Source organism: Sitophilus oryzae, unplaced genomic scaffold (assembly GCF_002938485.1).
Source record: "Sitophilus oryzae breed Bouriz unplaced genomic scaffold, Soryzae_2.0 scaffold_552_pilon_pilon, whole genome shotgun sequence".
NCBI classification, from domain to species: domain Eukaryota; kingdom Metazoa; phylum Arthropoda; class Insecta; order Coleoptera; family Curculionidae; genus Sitophilus; species Sitophilus oryzae.
Genome location: NW_022147143.1, coordinates 148,963 through 168,577, shown reverse-complemented (window position 1 = coordinate 168,577; position 19,615 = coordinate 148,963). Strand labels below are relative to the sequence as shown.

General features: G+C 29.4%; 1 protein-coding gene and 1 long non-coding RNA gene across 2 annotated transcripts; one reads left to right on the top strand and one right to left on the bottom strand.

Annotated features, from left to right (window-relative positions):
• Positions 1–1,166: 1,166 nt before the first annotated feature.
• Positions 1,167–2,859, bottom strand: LOC115887149. The gene is made up of 2 exons (XM_030906494.1): positions 2,714–2,859; positions 1,167–1,857 (listed from the first exon to the last, which is right to left on the bottom strand). The coding sequence occupies exons 1-2, from the start codon at positions 2,714–2,716 to the stop codon at positions 1,405–1,407; spliced, it is 456 nt and encodes a 151-aa protein (XP_030762354.1). The 5' UTR covers positions 2,717–2,859; the 3' UTR covers positions 1,167–1,404.
• A 321-nt stretch (positions 2,860–3,180) lies between these two features.
• Positions 3,181–6,545, top strand: LOC115887148. Its single transcript, XR_004051017.1, has 5 exons — positions 3,181–3,619; positions 3,933–4,366; positions 4,427–4,671; positions 4,942–5,032; positions 6,046–6,545. It is a non-coding gene; the product is annotated as an uncharacterized LOC115887148 (long non-coding RNA).
• Positions 6,546–19,615: the final 13,070 nt, after the last annotated feature.

Genomic DNA, 19,615 nt, shown 5'->3' with positions numbered 1-19,615 from the left:
AGAAAACATATTTTTATAGTTTTTTCTATGAAAATATATGTATTTTCCAGGGTCAGTAAGTATAAACTTGAGTCTTAGAAATACGATAATTTTGAAACAGCAAATTATTAAAGTCCAATACAGGGTGCGACAATAGTTCGCGTCGGGCATCTGTAACTCCTAGAATAAAAAACTTTTTTTTTAAGTGCAAACCTAAAGTATGTACTAGGATGTATTAGGAAAATAGTTTAACTCTCAAAGCTAACTCTCAGGGCTGTGAGGTAGCTCAAAAAGATGTGAGTGGATCGGGATAATTTTTTAAATGGAACACTCGATGTATTATTGCATTTTTGGCTTCCTTTCAGATCACTTTACATAATCCTAAGATATAAGTAAATATATTTCGACAATTTCAGAGATATGAATAGATAAAGAAAAAATATATTTATATTTTTCAGCCTTTCTTAAAAAAATAATTAAAAATACAAGAACCGATCTTGAAATCAAAACTATATTTGGTATTTATTTTAGATGGTCTCTAATTACTTTGCTATAAATATTGTAATCGTAAATGATACAGAATGTTCAAATTCTACGCCAAACTTTCTAAAATATAAAATAATTTTTCTTTGTTGTTTTTTAATAATAACACCCTGTATATTATTTCAATAGATAGAGAATTAAAAAAATAACATTTTTTGTAATGAAAGTATTTCAAACTTTTTAATGGTTTCGCAGATATTCGCGGTTTTATATTTCATATGGCATTTTCCGCAGTAAATTTTATGAAAACCACACAATGATTTTTCTCCGTATTTTACCGTTGAAAGAGCTATATGATATAATACCGCGAGTATCTGGGAAGCCGTTAAAAATTTTGATACACTTTAAAAACAGAAAAAGTTCTTTTTTTTTAAACTCCATCTAATAAAAAAATAAAAAAAAAACAAAGAAAAATTATTTTGTATTTGAGAAAGTTTGGCGAAGTATTTTGAACGCTCTGTATGATTTAAGATTACGATATTTATAGCAAAGTAAGTATAGATCATCTGAAGTAAATACCTAATATAGTTTTGATTTCAAGGACAGTTCTTGTATTTGTAATATATTTTTTTTATTTATTTATTTATATCTCCGAAATTATCGAAATATATATTTACTCATTTCTTAGGATTACGTAAAGTGATCTGAAAGAAAGCCAAAAATGCAATAATATGCAGGATTTTGTATTTAAAAAAAACCATCCCGATCCACTCACGCTTTCTTGAGCCACCCTATAGAAGATAAAATATTTTCCTTAAATACATCCTCCCATTTGCACTTAAAGAAAATGTTTAAGTTTTTTCTTCCAGGAGCTACAGATGCCCGACGCAGTGTTGCCGGACACTGTATAAGTATAGACAGTCTGGATATATCTATATGAAATTAAGTTCTAGTTCCAGATCCAGCAAAGGATCCCCTTTGACTCAGTGGTTTAATCGTTCTGGTTTCAGTAGCGACAGGCTCTCCAAATCGAGACTGCAATTCGTTCCTTTGATCGCCGCTGTTAGTGGCTTGGCTACTATTAGGCCTTTGTCCATTAACGTTAGGTCTTAAGTGTTTTTCGATGTGTCCAGCGTTGATTAGCCAGAACGGCTGGTTTTCTCTTGGCCACTCGCTCACCCGTTCGTAAAATTTATTGTTCGATTCGGTGGGAACGTTCTGTGATGTTTGTTCGTCTCCTGCCCCTAGCCTGTCGTTGATTGTAATGTTTTGATTGTCGTTGGTTTCTTGGAATCGGCTCGCCAGTTCTGGATAGCCCTTAACGCTAGTTCCTGCGTAAAATGGCCTCTGACCCGCAATCGAAACTATTACTGTACTTATTATAATTACTGCGTTCTAGAACAAAATAATACCAACTAATATAATTGGAATATGACTAATACAATGGATTGCCTCGCATAAATATCTGACCTGTTATTTTTGAAAGTGGCATAAGTCAATTTTTCTATGTATCGAGATATTTAAGGTTTTGTATTTGAATTAATTTAAAAATATTCGCAAACTTTATTATTCAAGTGATGTTATGAACACTATACACCTTTTAAACTTTATTATGAAACAATAACTAATTACAATTCTTAAAAAAATAAACGAGTTATTACAAGAAAGAAAAACAGGAGTGAATTTAAGTCCATATTTTTATAGATACTATACCTTTACTGAAAAAGATTTTTTTTTGTAAAAAGTAACAATAATTAAAATGAAGATATTTAAATACACGAATAACCAAGTTTTATTAAAATTAATTTCAGTTATATTAAAGAAAAGTATAAAAATGGGAATTACTTCGTTAAGATCTTCAAATAAAAAAAATTAGTTTTTTTTAGTTTTTAACATTTTTGGAAGAATATGTCTATATCTTACTGAAATTACCACTAATTTATTTTTTAAAAAATTGGACTTATACTACTTTCAAAAATAACAGCTCATTCGTTTTACATTTTCTTTATTTACTGTTTAATATTTAATCTCAATAAAAAATAAGGATGTTTGTTGGTAGATCTATTATTATTTTTAATAAGGCAAAAGTTTATCTTGTGTTGATTAGGCCGGCGTGCATAATAGTCATTTACATTTAAAAATCATTTTGCGCGTTAAGATTCATTCTGTACATATATAAGAAATCACGAAGGAATGGTAATCATATTGCTAAATGGACGAAAGGAACCCCAATTCATAGAGTTTAACTTACCATTTTTATATAGGATGAAATTAACCGGCGAAAATAAAAACAAAAAGAAGATTAACTACTGTAAAGTTCAAAGTACTGTTCGGTAGCGCAGAAAGCTCGCGACTGATGATTTAAATTGTTCTCGCTCAACTAATATTCGTTTCTGGGTGGAACTGGCTTTGTCATATTTAGGGAAAACCGCCGTTCTCGTTTAATTTTATGGTAATTTTAAGTAATGGTTTAAATCCTTCGATATGGTTTAACGACAAATGGCATTGTGACGCAAAGGATTCGCTGTTTCATAGGGGCATTACACGTTTTTCCGTGAGGGTACTCCTGATAAATTACCTAGATTAAAATATAATAAAATACCCACTAAAGTTAAATATGTAAAAAGGAAATAATGTAATACTTTATTAAAATAGTAGATATAAAAATATATATTTAAAGAGTACATATTTTTATATTTTAATCTAATATTTGATTTTTTTTCTTATACGTATTGGTTTTCTGTAAAAGTTTCAGTTTTATAAACTTATAAGAAATTAATTGGTTCATTAATAGATCTAGACGAAAATATATAAAATAATTCTTTTAATAGTCTGCGAACTAACTTTTTAGACCTATTTTACAATTTGATTTTGGCCCACTTTTTAATAATTTAACCCACTATGTAAATTTAAAATTAAATATTGTTAACTAAGACGGCTGTGCTTTTGCTATATGGAAAGACTTTCTTCTCATTGGTCAACTCATATGTCATACGACGACTTCCGGAAATTGGCGTCTCCATATTGAATGCCCAGAGATCTGTATCTCTTCGTTACCGGTATTTCAATTTTTGTGTTTTTTTTTATAAAAAATGAGTTTTGTGTACACTGTTTGTTCGTAAATTCTTGTTTATGCATCACTCAGCCTCTGCAAAAAGTGAGTATTTGATATTTTCTTTATATTTCATTATATTTGGATTAATATTTTTTGCAATCTCGTAACTCTATCATGGCGTCTGCGCTATTCTTTAATTTGTTTTAAAGTCGTTTTACTGTAACGACTAATATTTATAACTGCTATAGATATTATTTATTACAGAGCATTAAATGTCGCACATTGTGCGAAAATTTTAATGCCGATTTTTTTTTTCATCTTTTATTTTCGAACTGTTAGGTATCAAAATTAATTTAGGAATATAGGTATATAACATGTTTCTGGGGTCGAAATATACTTTCTTTTCTCTTTTTAGACGCGATTGAATACTACAGCGGCAATACGAACCGGCAGGGATGTTATTGATTAACTCGATGGCAGGTAATGAAATTTACTTAAGTAAATTTTGCAGATGGTGTCCCGACGAATTGGATCAAAGAGTGACGCTCCAGAGCACGATGCTGCCTTCTTCCGTAGAGCAAACCTGGATCATCCCCCCAACTTGATGTTCTGCCTTAGATGACCTATGTACCATGCATAGGGCCGTATCCAAGGAATCACCACCCTCTGGTTTACAAGCTAGGTGTTCTAATGCTAGAGGCTTCGGCCGGATACGACCTGGTACCCAAGCTGCGAGACTTCGTGCACGTATTGCGTTGGACCTCGAGGGCGTAGGGGACGAGATACGGATACTCTTTATGGATAGAAATTCGGGGTAGGATACCCCAACTCAACCTAGAACCAACTAAAGTAAGTTTATTTTATTCTCTTTTAACATTTTTAACTGATTATTTTTTTCTATTTTCCTAGGATAATTCAAGTTCGTCGCTCATTTAAATCGAAGAAGATTCCAGATAAAATATTGCAAGACGCCTGTGATTAGTCCTAGAGCTTCTTTGGATTTTCCCAGGCACCGTCGAGTACTTGTTGACGTGTTAAGTACCAACTCTACAGAATCGTCCGATGTCCAGAGAGTTGCAGACATTTTACAATGGTCAATGCAGTGCTCATTATGAGAAAGCACTTTTCTGCAGCTGAATATTCCTTCTATAAATGTAAGTTTAATAGATATCTACTTGCTTAATACCTACTGATTACAGTAACTGTTATTATTTTGATTTAAAAAAGTTATTTGGTAAAGCTGTAAACTTTAATAGATTGTTTTTTATTTATTATGTATAATTCCATATACTGTTAACAATTTATTTTTCTTAACGCTAATAGCTGCCTGATTTGAATGTATATGATTATGTTTAAGTTATTATTAATAGCTTGAAACACGTTTTAGAGTATAATAAAGCTAATATTTATTTATTTTACTTTAGGGAATACTACATGTTGATGGAACAGCAGCTGTAGATTGTCTTGACTTCACAAATCTCATAATTGATAAAACTACCAGCATTCTTGTTAAAGGTAAGAACATTTCTAATTTTATACTTAAGGCTTGTTTACACGTAGCCAGTAGCTGACGCTAGTTTTACTGATACACCAACACTGGTATGGTAGTGGTACGATGTAAACACTTTCGTGCCAGTAATTGGCAACAATTTACCTGCAGTTTACAAATACTTAATAAAGGCTAATTTTATTTTGTAATGAACAATTTTTTTCCATTAAAAACATTATTCTTATTTTTTTATTAAAGCAACTAAATTAAGTAACTAAATTATCTATGTAGAGGTTTTTAATTGTTTATCATAAGCAGGTTCATTGTAAACTTTCAGTAAAAGACCACATTATATTAACATAAAATTAACTAATGTAAGTATACTTTTCTATATATTTCTAATCTAATCTTTTTTTCTATTTTAAATGGTATTATTAAAAAACAATATTTAAAATTTATTATTACGTGTTTTTTAGAAAGGTATATTTAATAATTTAAGTTACATTAGTTAATTATTATGTTAATAAAATATAGAGTCTATTAATTATAATGTCGATGGAATTGTTTCTCTAAAGGGTATGCAACTAAACATACCTCAATTTTGTAATTCTGTATGCAGATTAACCTTATTTTTTTATATTTATTTGTACCACGACATCAGGGAAAAAAAATTTATTTTTTTTAAATTAAATGAAAAACAAAAAATCTGGCGACGACAGTTTTTAGAAGATTAGTACTGAACTTTAGACCAATTAGCTATCTTTTAAAAAAAACAACTTTCTAGAGCAAGTCGTTACTTCAGTAGAGACGACACAGATAAACATTAGCATTTTATATATGTAGATTTGTTTTATTTTATTTGAATAGTTCAATGATTGATTGATTGATGATATGATTACGTTTATTTTAAGTTATTAATAGTTAAAAAATAAAAAAATAAATAAATTTAAAATTTAAATATCTTCTTAAATATTTATATAAACAGCTCTTTTGATTATCTTATAGAAATACTTGTTACTTATAGTTTTTTTACTTGTAGGTATTTATTTTGCTGCTTTTGGCTGTTGCTTCAATACCAAAAGGAGTCTATATGTATAGGAGTTTATTTTTATTCTGGTACTGTTATAAAACTTGATAATCTGGACAAACTTCAGACTTTAAAAATGTCATTGTACTCCAGAAAAAGTCATATAGCTGATAATTTCTCCATTTCTAAAATTATGCTTTGAATTTCATTTAAAATTTTGGTAATATAAACAAATGATCAGTTTAATTACTGTTGTTAATAATTATTTGCCAATCATATTTTTAGTTAGATTTGACTTACATATTTTGACACAAGTAACAATTCTAATATGCTATGACTACGCTGTTATAATTATTTTTATATCTGTATTTTATTTACTAACTTTTGTAGTATATTACTTATGACGCTTTTCATATTTTTGTTGATTTTCCAGATTATCACAGTTCTTTGGTATATTTCACTTGCGCAAAAGCATCACTAGATTGTGGCAATATGAATACATTATTTTTTAAGGACATTAAAGCTTTGTTTTTAATGTTCTTGCAGTCTACAGTCCATTGCTTTCAACTGTTTATATGGTAAATCTGAGTGTAACATTTTTCTAATATTAATTTATATAAATGTTTCCTAAATAGAAAGTAACATATAATATGCATATCAACTATACTGTTGCATAACATTTTATCATTATTAATTTTTTAAAATTGTATCGTAAATTGGTTAACTGTATATAGCAGATTTTTTAGTGAATTTATTTGTCCTCCCTGGAATTAATAATTAGTTACGTTTCAAAAATGGTTAATTTTATTTTGTAATGAAAAATTATTTTTCATTAAAAACATTATTTTTATTTTTTTATTAAAGCAACTAAATTATTATCTAATACATTTACTCAGTTTATTTTGTCGGTGTCAAAGTAATGTTCTGTTTAATAAATTATGTTTTGTGGTATTTGTATTCATAGAGCTACTTTAAAAAAATAAAATTTAGTTTATAAAAGTTTATAACAACCAGATTCGTTGTAAACTTTCATTAAAAGACTATATTATATTAATATATTATAATCAACTATTGCTTTTAAGTATATATACGTAATAGTAAATTTTAAATAATATTATTAAAAAATACTATTTAAAATTTATTAGGTGTTTTTTAGAAAAGTATGTTTAATAATTTAAGTTACATTAGTTAATTATATGTTAATAAAGTGTAGTCTATTAGTTCGATAGATTTGATTCTCTAAAGGGTACGCAACCAAACATACATCAATGGTGTAATTCTGTATGCCCGTTAACTTAATTTTTTATATTTTATTCTCGCTTTATTTGCAGCACAGATTTGCGGGCATTTTTTAAGATTTTTATATTCTACTCTTAAAAATGTTACTCATTGTTCTTGTTTAATTTAAACAAAAATTATCTACATTTTATGCATTCGTAAATGAGTTTATAGTTATTTTTAAAAATCTTTTTATATATTTATTTAGTTTATTTTATCAGTTATAACACAAACTAATTTAGATTTAGGTTAGTATGTCGTTATAATCATAATAAGTAAGATTCTATTAGCCATAGCTTCACACTTTCTCTGAGAAATTAACTTAAGGGAAGTAATTTTTAGCGTATGAAGAATTACTTTGGTAGCATAGACTACATATTTTAATTAAAATTACTGATGATGATGCTTTATATTTATTTTATATAATATACTACAAATAATGCTATCTATTTCTAAGTTATTGTAATTTTTAGCCACCTTTGTTCAACAGATGGTATTTTTAGACCAATATTTTACATTTAATCTCAATTAGTTATATAATGATTATTAATATAAAGAGAAATAGTATTTTGAAGCATATTATATAAATGAAACTGATAAATGCATCGGCATGATATCTTATATATTTATGTTAAATAGGAGGCGATCTGAAATCTGTTTCACTAGTGCTGTCGTGCTGTCGGTAACTTAAAATATTTATTTTACCTCGCATACGCGATTATCTTATTAATCTACTAACAATTTAATTAAAAAAAAAACAATGAAATAATATAATAACTCTGTTTTATATATTATACTTAATAATGCATTTCTCAATATTTAAGTTGTTCACATTTGTTTCTCAATTTTCATACAGTTTTATTTATTCCTGTTTCTTATAAAAAAATAAGTTCTAAGTATACAATGTTATAAAACTGAGTCTATTAGCACGTTTTAATATATTTCTTAAATACGGATTCCATAAGCAAATAGGGAAATATGGGTTCAGGGATCGCTACTATTCCATATATTGTTTTTATTTATGTTTTACTTACTGTGTAGGTAAAACTGTCTATTGTTTCTATGTCATGTTTATATTAGGATATATTTGATATTAACATGCCAGTATTTTAGTTTCTTCGAAAGATCTCATACATTGCAATTATTTTAATTATCTGTCTTTTAGAGCAAACTGCAAACACAACAGTAGGTTCTAGGTTCGGTTGAGGACTTTTGGTTTATTTTTTGAACTGTGGCAGGTTTATAACATCCAAATATTTCTAAATACAGAGTTAACTAAAACATTTTATCTGTTTAGAGGGTGCGTTTTCATTGTTGCCATTTTAATTATTACGTTTGATAATGTAGCTCTTAAATCACTTAGGATAGACAAAAATCATGATATAGTTATCAATCACATCATATTTATGTAAGTATTAATCAACTTTATATCGTATTTTGCTTAAAAAAATGCTTGATATGACATATGAGTTTAAAATTCAATTTATATTACATGGGCATCATGTCCAATTCTATTAAGTTGTCATCTTTTTTTATTTTAGTAATATTAAATATTGGGAGCTTTATTAAAGTTTAGTTAGTTAAAGAAGTCTTAAAAATTTTATAAACATTTCAAACTATAATTCTGGTACCCATTTCTTCAAAACTTACTGTTGGTATTAAATAATTTAAATTTATATCGAATAATATCAATTACGATGCAGTTATTTTTTTTTGTAACGAGTTTTAATACAATTTTTATTTTTTTCCTAAACTATGATAATGTAGATTGATATACCTACAATGTGAAATGTGATGTAGTGGTAATGTTCCAAAGCTCACCCTGTAAACTGGAGATAATATTTATTAACTTATTTGGTACTGAAAGCAAAGTCCTAATTTTTATTTGTAATTCTAGTAATGTTTTTAATATAATTTAAGTTACATACGTCATTGTTAGTATTATGCCGCAACCGCACATGCTGTATTTGGCGATCTCCGAACAGGGCTTCGCCGATTTCCTATGTATGCGGATGGGGAAGTCGGAGTTCGGCGATTCGATCGGCGACGAGAACGAGCGCTCGTCTTTATGTTGTTGCTATCAGAGCTCGGCGATGCCCGCGTGTGTGGATGGAAAGGTGAAGTCCGATCACGAGCGCTCGGTAGTTGATGAGCGCTCGGAGTTCGCTAAATGCCGCATGTGCGGTTGCGGCATTAGAATTTGATCGTTCTATTTTGAATAATGAACCACCTATATTTTTATGCGAAAATGTATGAGGTCTTTTATTTGTCGGATATTAAAGGATTGTGCTGCGGTGAAAATCGGCGATGTAGAAAAGGTAAGATTAGATTAGTGGCTGTCCTATAATATTTTTTCTCAACTTTTGCTCCACGCCTATGGTTCATTCATTCATTATTCCTATTATCCGTTAAATGATTAAAATACTCCGAATATACCAAGGGCGTAGCATAGAAGTTTTTCAACTGAAGCTAAACAAAAATACATAATACAGTGATCCCTTTTATAATGCAATACTACTATTAACGAGTAATTACATTAAGAAACTGTTTTCAAAAAATAAACAACATAGGTAATTATTATTTTTAAAATTTTTCTCATAAGTTTCTCAGCTAGCAATTTTTATCCTAATTCTTATTTTTTTAAATTCTTGAGTCTTTAATTTTCGTTTATTATGAGAGCAATTCTACGTATTTTACATTAACGTTGTAACTTATAGTTTTATTTTTATACATATTATCTCGTTAGCTTTAAAAAGCGCTCATACACAAAACCCTTCTACAATAAATTATAAGCAAATAAAAAGGGGTTAAATCATTTATACAGGGTTGTTCACCACATACGACACGGAGTATTGTAACTAAACGACTAGATTTTTACAAATTGTAAGTTTTGGGTTCGTTGAAGGACTATTAGAGCTACAATTTAAAAATATTTTTACAAGATACAGAGTGTCCCAAATAAATAAAAAATATCAAAGTTGTATTTTTTTAAATGGAACACCCTATATATTATTACATTTTTAGTTTCTACGATTAAAATAAAGGTAAATTTGATTAAGGTTTATTACACTTAAACCTTACCGTTTTTGAAAATATTTTCAATTTTGTGAAATTGCAGTATAAATTTTAAGGCTTCATTTCTCCGAGGGTATCAAAGTTTTTAATACTAAATATTTACTAATGTTTATTTATTGATCAGTTATTGTGTTGCAATAATAAAAACTTTACTACCTTATACAGAGTGTCTAAAAATTTATTTTAAATAATTACTAGCTTTAAATGGCAATAACTTGTTTAATTTAAATGGAACACCCTGTATATTTTATGAGAATCAGATGCACAATTTAATTGTCTATCAAATTGTATTATACCATTTTTTACCTATCTTCAAGTTTCCGTAGAAAATGCATTTTCTTGTAACTTAGAACTCATTTATCAATGTACCCATGGAATACTGACATTTTAGATTATTTTTAAGATGTAGCAAATTTTTAAAGAGTACAAATACTAATATTGTTGATATAGTTTGTTTATTTCATTAAAAAATTAAAAAAAAACTGTTAAAATATTTGTTAAAGAGGACCAGTTAATATGATTCCAGTATTCAAACTACATTAATTGACTGTTTGCGTTGATTAATAATAATTGCTCCAAATACTAAAAAACTGAATTATGTATGTGTATTAGACAGTGTGGTAAAAAGTAACACCTTAAAAATGATATTTAATTTTTTGACAAATGCTTATTTATTACAACAGAGATGTTCATTTCATAACTTATTAATATATTGATTTCTGATTCAAATCCACATTTATTTAGAATAATTTATTAACGAACACAATTAAGTATGTAGTTAATTAGTATTTGGGCGGAAATACTGGTGGTATATTTAATTAAGATTTAAATAGTTTTCTTTTTGCATACAAATGGGCTAGTAATATTATCGTTTTACTAAAAACGATAGTATTACTAGCCTGTACATTTTGTACATTTGTTGTTTTAAAAACAATCTAAAATGTCAATATTCCATGGGTATATTGATAAATGAGGTCTAAATTATAAGAAAATGCATTTTCTACGAAAACTTGAAGGAATAGGTAAGAAGTGGTATAATACAATTTGATAGACAATTAAATTGTGCATCTGATTATAAAATATACAGGGTGTTCCATTTAAATTAAACAAGTTATTGCCGTTTAAAGCTAGTAATTATTTAAAATAAATTTTTAGACGCTCTGTATAAGGTAGTAAAGTTTTTATTATTGCAACACAATAACTGATCAATAGATAAACTTCAGTAAATATTTAGTATTAAAAACTTTTATACCCTCGGAGAAATGAAGCCTTAAAATTTATACTGCAATTTCACAAAATTGAAAATATTTCAAAAACGGTAAGGTTTAAGTGTAATAAACCTTAATTAAATTTACCTTTATTTTGATCGTAAAAACTAAAAATGTAATAATATATAGGGTGTTCCATTTAAAAAAATACAACTTTGATATTTTTTATTTATTTGGGACACTCTGTATCTTGTAAAAATATTTTTAATTTGTAGCTCTAATAGTCCTTCAACGAACCAAAAATTACAATTTGTAAAAAGCTAATCGTTTAGCTACAATACTCCGTGTCGTATGTGGTGAACAACCCTGTATACCTAAACACGTCAATTTTTTGTTACTTATTTTATAAAATACCAGTAAAAAGTTTTGTAAATATCCCAAGCGGCCACACCAAAGCTACGCTCATGGTACCTAAATACGCATTAACATACATAGTTCTAATAAGAACTAATATAAATTTAATATGGTTAACAAATGAAATACAACGTTAATTGTTTAAATTTCTTATGAACGGATACTACAGTGCTACAGTATACTTACCGTGTAATTAACGTAATTATAAAAATACAATTAGAGCTATTTTGCTATACTGATATTATGTCTGTTTCTAAAGTCTAAGTTCTTAAAATTCACAGCTGATTGTTTATTATTAGTGAGTTTCATTTAAATAGTATAGTATAAAGTACCGTATGATCGAAAAAAAAACAACGTCACCGAAATGTCATCGATCGTTATTTCCCAGCCAACTGGATGCTTTTTTTTTTCGATTATATGGTATATTCCATACGAAAACAAAAAGTTTTATGATCAAGTGGGCCTTGACTTTGGTAGTAACAAAGAATTATCATATATGCTCGAGAAGTAAAAGAAGTCTCCTCTCGCATCAAAATCGGGTCGGGAATTTTTTGGCTATGTACAAGGTTATTCACGCGAAGTGTTGTAAATAAATTGTTTGATTTTAAAAAAATATAACTGTTGGAGTAGTTAAAGGACTATTAGAGCTACAATTTAAAATGATTTTTAGAAGGTACAGGTGTTTCAAGTGAATAAAAATATAAAATTAATTTTTAGCTCCAGTAGCCCCTCAACGGCCATTCACAATTCACAACTTCTAAAAAATCTAACCATTTATCTACAGTACTTTGTCTCGAATAGCGCGAATAACCATGTATATTAAGTTTGGAATTAAACTATTCTTCTAGTTTGAGATATTTATTCTAATATACCCTTGTTTATTATACTATATAATTACGCATACTGTAATGTAATTTTTCTTTAATCACACGGTTTTTATATTAAAACTGATAAGTACTACGTACTTGAAGAGTTCTGTAAATTCTACGACAGCTACTTCCCTTTTTACGCCATTAGAAGCCCATTTCCCAGTTAACCTTGCCTACAACAAATTTTCAATTATTGTAATGAAAATTTGTAGTAGGAGGCAATATACAAAAAGGAGTATAATTTTAATAACTTAAACTTATCGGTATGGCCATCTAAAGAAGTATAAGTTTAATTACTTAAACTCGCAAAACCTCTGGTTCTAGCGATCCAGAGAATCGGGCGGCATTAGGGCAGCATTGGAGAATTCCATGCACAAGCCAGTTGCCTTATACTTTGGATCGTTATAGCCCTTGATGTTTTGTGTCAGGGTGGTATCGCCAGGGTCGAACGCAGCACAATCCCTTTTAGTATTCCACAGAATTTTCACATCCTAGTTGGCCTTGTCCGCTACAATTGTAGAGGGTAAGGAAAACTTCTTCTGGCTGTACCGAGCCAGAGACCAAGGCGGCGTTGGAAGGACTTCCATTGCCGCCTTGTTCTTTTTCTCGGTACAACCATGGAAGTTTTGTGTTGGAGTGTCGCACACTCACACTATTCTTCGTTTTTTCATCCTTCGCGTTTTAGTACACGTGTACTAAACGCATATACGTATAAGAGTGTGGGTGTGTTTACCACATATCCAAACAGTTATGTGTGTGTTATATCTCCATACACACTCTACTGTATGTATATGTGATCACACACCAACACAAGATTTCGGTGTTCCCAGTGTGTATAATACGCACTGACGGACATCAAAAACCCTTAAATGTAACATAGGGTTGAACCGGACGCTCTTTTTGTTAACTCAAGAAGATAAATAAACTTTTGCAAATATTTGGTTGTTTTATTTTAATTATTTTTTGAGCGAAAGTGTCGCCCTCTGATGGCAAAAGGCTAAACTAAAATCGGTAATGTGGCGCCCTCTTGCGGCGAACCACTGAACTAAAAATTGTTTCTGTCTTTTCCCACCAGAGGGCGCCACCTACGCGCCCTCTTGCGGCAAAATAATGAACTAAAAATTTAGTTTCAGTATTTCCCACCAGAGGGCGCCACCTACGCGCCCTCTTGCGGCGAAACAATGAACTAAAAATTTAGTTTCAGTCTTTTCCCACCAGAGGGCGCCACCTACGCGCCCTCTTGCGGCGAATCAATGAACTAAAAATTTAGTTACTGTCTTTTCCCACCAGAGGGCGCCACCTACGCGCCCTCTTGCGGCAAAATAATGAACTAAAAATTTAGTTTCAGTATTTCCCACCAGAGGGCGCCACCTACGCGCCCTCTTGCGGCGAAACAATGAACTAAAATTTAGTTTCAGTCTTTTCCCACCAGAGGGCGTCACCTACGCGCCCTCTTGCGGCGAATCAATGAACTAAAAATTTAGTTTCTGTCTTTTCCCACCAGAGGGCGCCACCTACGCGCCCTCTTGCGGCAAAATAATGAACTAAAAATTTAGTTTCAGTATTTTCCCACCAGAGGGCGCCACCTACGCGCCCTCTTGCGGCGAAACAATGAACTAAAAATTTAGTTTCTGCCTTTTCCCACCAGAGGGCGCCACCGACGCGCCCTCTTGCGGCGAAATAATGAACTAAAAATTTAGTTTCAGTCTTTTCCCACCAGAGGGCGCCACCCACGCGCCCTCTTGCAGCGAAACGATGAACTAAAAATGTAATTTAAGCCTTTTGCCACAAGAGGGCGCCACAATCGTAAAATTTTTAAGAGGGACTGTGGCGCCACTAGCGGCAAAACTCTGAACTAAAAATTTTGTTACGGCCTTTTGCAGCCAGAGGGCGCCACTGACGCATAAAATTAAAAAAAAATAAAAATCAGGATTCTCTTTAAAAAAGATTTATTAAAAATTAAAAAACCAACAGGGATAACATAGTATATTTCAAATAAACAGCGACTACTGTGTGTGTGTTATGGATGATTTTTGACACACAACAAGCAAAGAGTAGTAGGTACTATTTATTGTACCTTCCTACTGTGCATGTTGTATGTGCATAATACACATACAGACACTCGCATGTGTTAATACATACAACACATGTAGGTACTATATATTATATAGTACCTATTGTGGTGTGTGTATATATTATACACAAACAGTATGCGCGTACCCGCAAAACTTACTTGATTTGAAAAGTTACTTACTATTATGAAATCAAGTAGGCTCTGTGTGGTTACAAGTCAGTCCTAAGCAGAACTGTCATGGCTGTACCGAGAAAAAGGACAAGGCGGCATATGGAAGTTCTTTCAAAGCCTCCTTGGTCTCTGGCTCGGTGCAGCCAGAAGGTTTTCCTAGTCAGCTACAAGAAATTGTAGCGGACAAGGCCAACTGCGAAAAATTCTGTTGAATATTAAAGCCTAGTTGACACGGTCAAAGTGTACTTGGATCAATTACACTTGGATGCTGTGCGCGTCTCACTTGGACGCCAATAGGATCGTATCAAGCAATTTAAATCAATTGGTATGATCCAAACAGCGTCAAAGGGAGGCGCGGGCAGCGTCCAAGTACACTTTGACCGTGTTAACCAGGCTTAACAGGATTGTGCAGCAGTGCGCCCCTGGCAAGGTGCTATAACGATCCAAAGTATAAGCACAGAATATATAGCTACGTATATATTCTGTGGTATAAGGCAACTGGCTTGTGCATGGAATTCTCCGATTCCGCCTTAATGCCGCCCTATTCTCTGGGCCGCTAGAGCCAGAGGTTTTGCACCGGTATGGTCACCTAAAGAAGTGTAAGTTTAAGTTATTAACCTTATACTCCTTTTCGTATATTGCCTCCTACTACAAATTTTCATTACAGAAATTGAAAATTTGTTGTAGGCAAGGTCAACTGGGAAATAAAAAATATTAGTGGGCTGAAATGGACTTATATAGTATAATTTATATTAATAGCATAATGGCGTAAAAAGGTAAGTAGCTGTCCTAGAATTTATAGAGCTCTTCAGGTACGTAGAACTTTTTAGTTTTAATATAAAATACCGTGTGACTGAAGAAAAATTAGAATTAATTATTAATTCTAATTTTTAATAATTATAATTTAGAATGGAAGTAGTCAATACAGGGTGATTCTTAACCTATACGCATAAACTTGGGAAATTATTGCTGATGACAAATAATGACTATAATAATTACAGTTGAGGGTTGGAACCTTTGATGTTACACAGCAAAATAAAAACACTAAATCACCACAATACACCAAAACACTTTTACTTTTACACTGGACGCGCGTTTCGCTAACCATGTTAGCATCATCAGCAGATGATTATAAACTGGTTTATAATCATCTCCTGATTATATCATGGTTTATAATCATCTGCGCGAAACGCGCGTCCCGTGTAAAAGTAAAAGTGTTTTGGTGTATTGTGGTGATTTAGTGTTTTTATTTTACTATAATAATGGAAAAAAAATGTTAGTAAAATATTTTTAGATTCTGTAATAATTTGAGTTTTTTTTCACAAAAATTTATCAACTTTATCAGTAAATGCAAATTCAATTTAATGGAATTTAAGTTTTTTGTTTTTATTTCAAATAGTTTGTTATCTCCCTAAATAAAAATATTTTACTAAACTTTTTTTTCATTATTAGTCATTATTTGTCATCAGCAATAGTTTAACAACTTTATGCGTATAGTTTAAAAATCACCCTGTATATGGCATTATTGACAAAAAATAAACATGTTCAGTACATATAGTTATTTGACTGAAAGGATCAACGTAGAATTGCTCATAATAAACGAAAATTAAAGACAAAAGAATTTAAAAAAATAAGAATTAGGATAAAAATTGCTAGCTGAGAAACTTATAAGAAAAATTTTAAAAATAATAATTATCTATGTTGTTTATTTGTTGACAACAGTTTCGTAATGTAATTATTACTCGTTAATAGTAGTATTGCATTGTTACAACAAAAGTTATTATTGTTATATGGTTAAAGATTATCTTATATTTGCTTTTAATTTCTGATAGAGTATTAAAAGATATGTTTTATATCAAAAATTACATAAAGTGCTCAATGTTTACAAAAAAAAGTAAAAAGTGTAACTAAGCGTATAAGGGATGTATACACTGTAACATGTATTTTTGTTTTAGCTTCAGTTGAAAAACTTCTATGCTACGCCCTTGGTATATTCGGAGTATTTTAATCATTTAACGGATAAGAGGAATAATGAATGAATGAACCATAGGCGTGGATCAAAAGTTGAGAAAAAATATTATAGGACAGCCATTAATCTAATCTTACCTTTTCTACATCGCCAATTTACACCGCAGCACAATCCTTTAATATCCGACAAATAAAAGACCTCATACATTTTCGCATAAAAATATAGGTGATTCATTATTCAAAATAGAACGATCAAACTCTAATACTAACAATGACGTATATAACTTAAATCATGCATATTAAAAACATTACTAGAATTACAACTAAACATTAGGACTGTGCTTTCTAGATAACTAAAAAAAACATACACAAGCTTTAGTTAATTTATCAGTTAATATATCCGATTTTAACCCTGTAGTCTGAAAATGTTCAACAATATATAATAAGAATAATTTTTAATGAAAATAACATTTTTAAAAATTAGGGACATGATTCGGAAATAATGTTTTTAAATAATTTTTATAAAAACATAAAAAATAAGAAAAAATCTAAAATAATTTCTATAAAAACAAATTATGTTAAATGCATTCTTTAAAGTAAAAAAGAGAAATCAGAACTTTGTATTAAAAGTTATAAGATTTTGAATCTCTAATTATTATCTACATTATTATAGTCTAAGAGAACAAAATTAAAAATTGTTATAAAATCCGTTACAAAAAAATAATAGCTGCATCACAGAGTAAGTTTTCAAGAAATAGTTACTAGAATTATTGTTTGAAATGTTTATGAATAAAATTTTAAGACTTTATCAGCTGTTAAAAAATGAGTTCTCAATATTATAAAAAACTAATTAAACTTTAATAAAGCAATATTTAATATTAATAAAATAAAAATTGATGGCAAATATTTTTTAAGCAAAATATGATGTAAAGTTGGTTAATAACGTGTAATTCAGGTTAAACAACTAGTTGTCTATATTTATAAAACACTTAAATATGTGATTGATAACTATATCATGACTTTTGTCCAACCTAAGTGATTTAAGAGCTACTTTATCAAACGTAATAATTAAAATGGCAACAATGAAAATCCACCCTGTAAACTGATAAAACGTTTTAGTTAACTCTTTATATAGAGACATATTTGTATGTTATAGACTTGCCACAGTTCAAAAAATAAACCAAAAGTCCACAACCGAACCTACTGTTGTGTTTGCAGTTTGCTCTAAAAGACGTAATAAAAATGATTTGAATTAGAACACTTCCTGTATAATTGCAATGTATGAGATCTTTCGAAGAAACTAAAATACTGACATTTTATTAGTATCATAATAACTTAAAATATTTCTAAAAACAACTACATATCAACTCATTTAGGAATACACAAAATGTACATAATCTATGATTAAACTAAACAAGAAAAATGAGGAGAATTTTTAAAAGCCTTATAAAATGCCTGTATATGAAGAACAATAATTATACTTATAAAGTGCTTATATTAATTTTTAAAAGGAGCTCTATGAATACAAGTACTACAAAATTTTTGTAGTAATACAAATTACATTCATCGCATTGACATTAAAACTTATAAATTTACTTAATGTTTTTTTTTCTAGATTACCTTTAATTTCATTTAAAAAAGGCGGAACAATAAAAAAATAATTAATAAATAAAAAACTTAAATAAGGGCTTTACCCCAAAATATGTATGTATCTTTAAAAAGCAATGCACTGTATACTGAAAGGGCATTAAAAATGTGTATTGAGACAAAATTAAATGTATTCATATTGCTCATAATATTGTTTTACCCAAAGATATTTCAACTCAAGTTTAAATATTTTTGGTTTTACCCTGTTTTACACAAATAAAATATAATTAGTGTGCCATTCATGTAACATACCTTAAAAAAACTAATTTTAAGTATGTATTATTGCACTTAATTAATCTAGTTATCAGCTGTAAACTGTATTGAGCTAAAAAAATAAATTAATACAAATAGACAAGAAAATTGAAAATTTAAAGTTGCAATAATACAAGAATAAAAGTAGTGTTTTGTAATAAAGTATATTACCATGGATATTACTTAACTAAAATAAGAACTCTAGTTGTAGATTTAATAATTTTAAATAAAATAAAACGAATATAAATATAAAAAATAAAGTTAATGGGCATACACCAATGGTGTATGTTTGGTTACATATCCTATAGAGAAACAAATCCATCAACGTTATAAATAATAGACTATATTTTAAAAAAAATTAAAAAACAATTAACTAATGCAACTAAAATTATTAAATATACCTTTCTAAAAAACCGTAATAATAAATTTTAAATAGCATTTTTTAATAATACTATTTAAAATTTATTAGAAATATATACTTAGAAAGTTAAATTACCTACATTGGTTAATTATATGATAATCTATGTATATAAAATGCTAATGTTTATCTGTGTCGTCTCTACTGAAGTAACGACTTGCTCTACAAAGTTGCTTTTTTTACTAAAAGATAGCTAATTGGCTCTTCT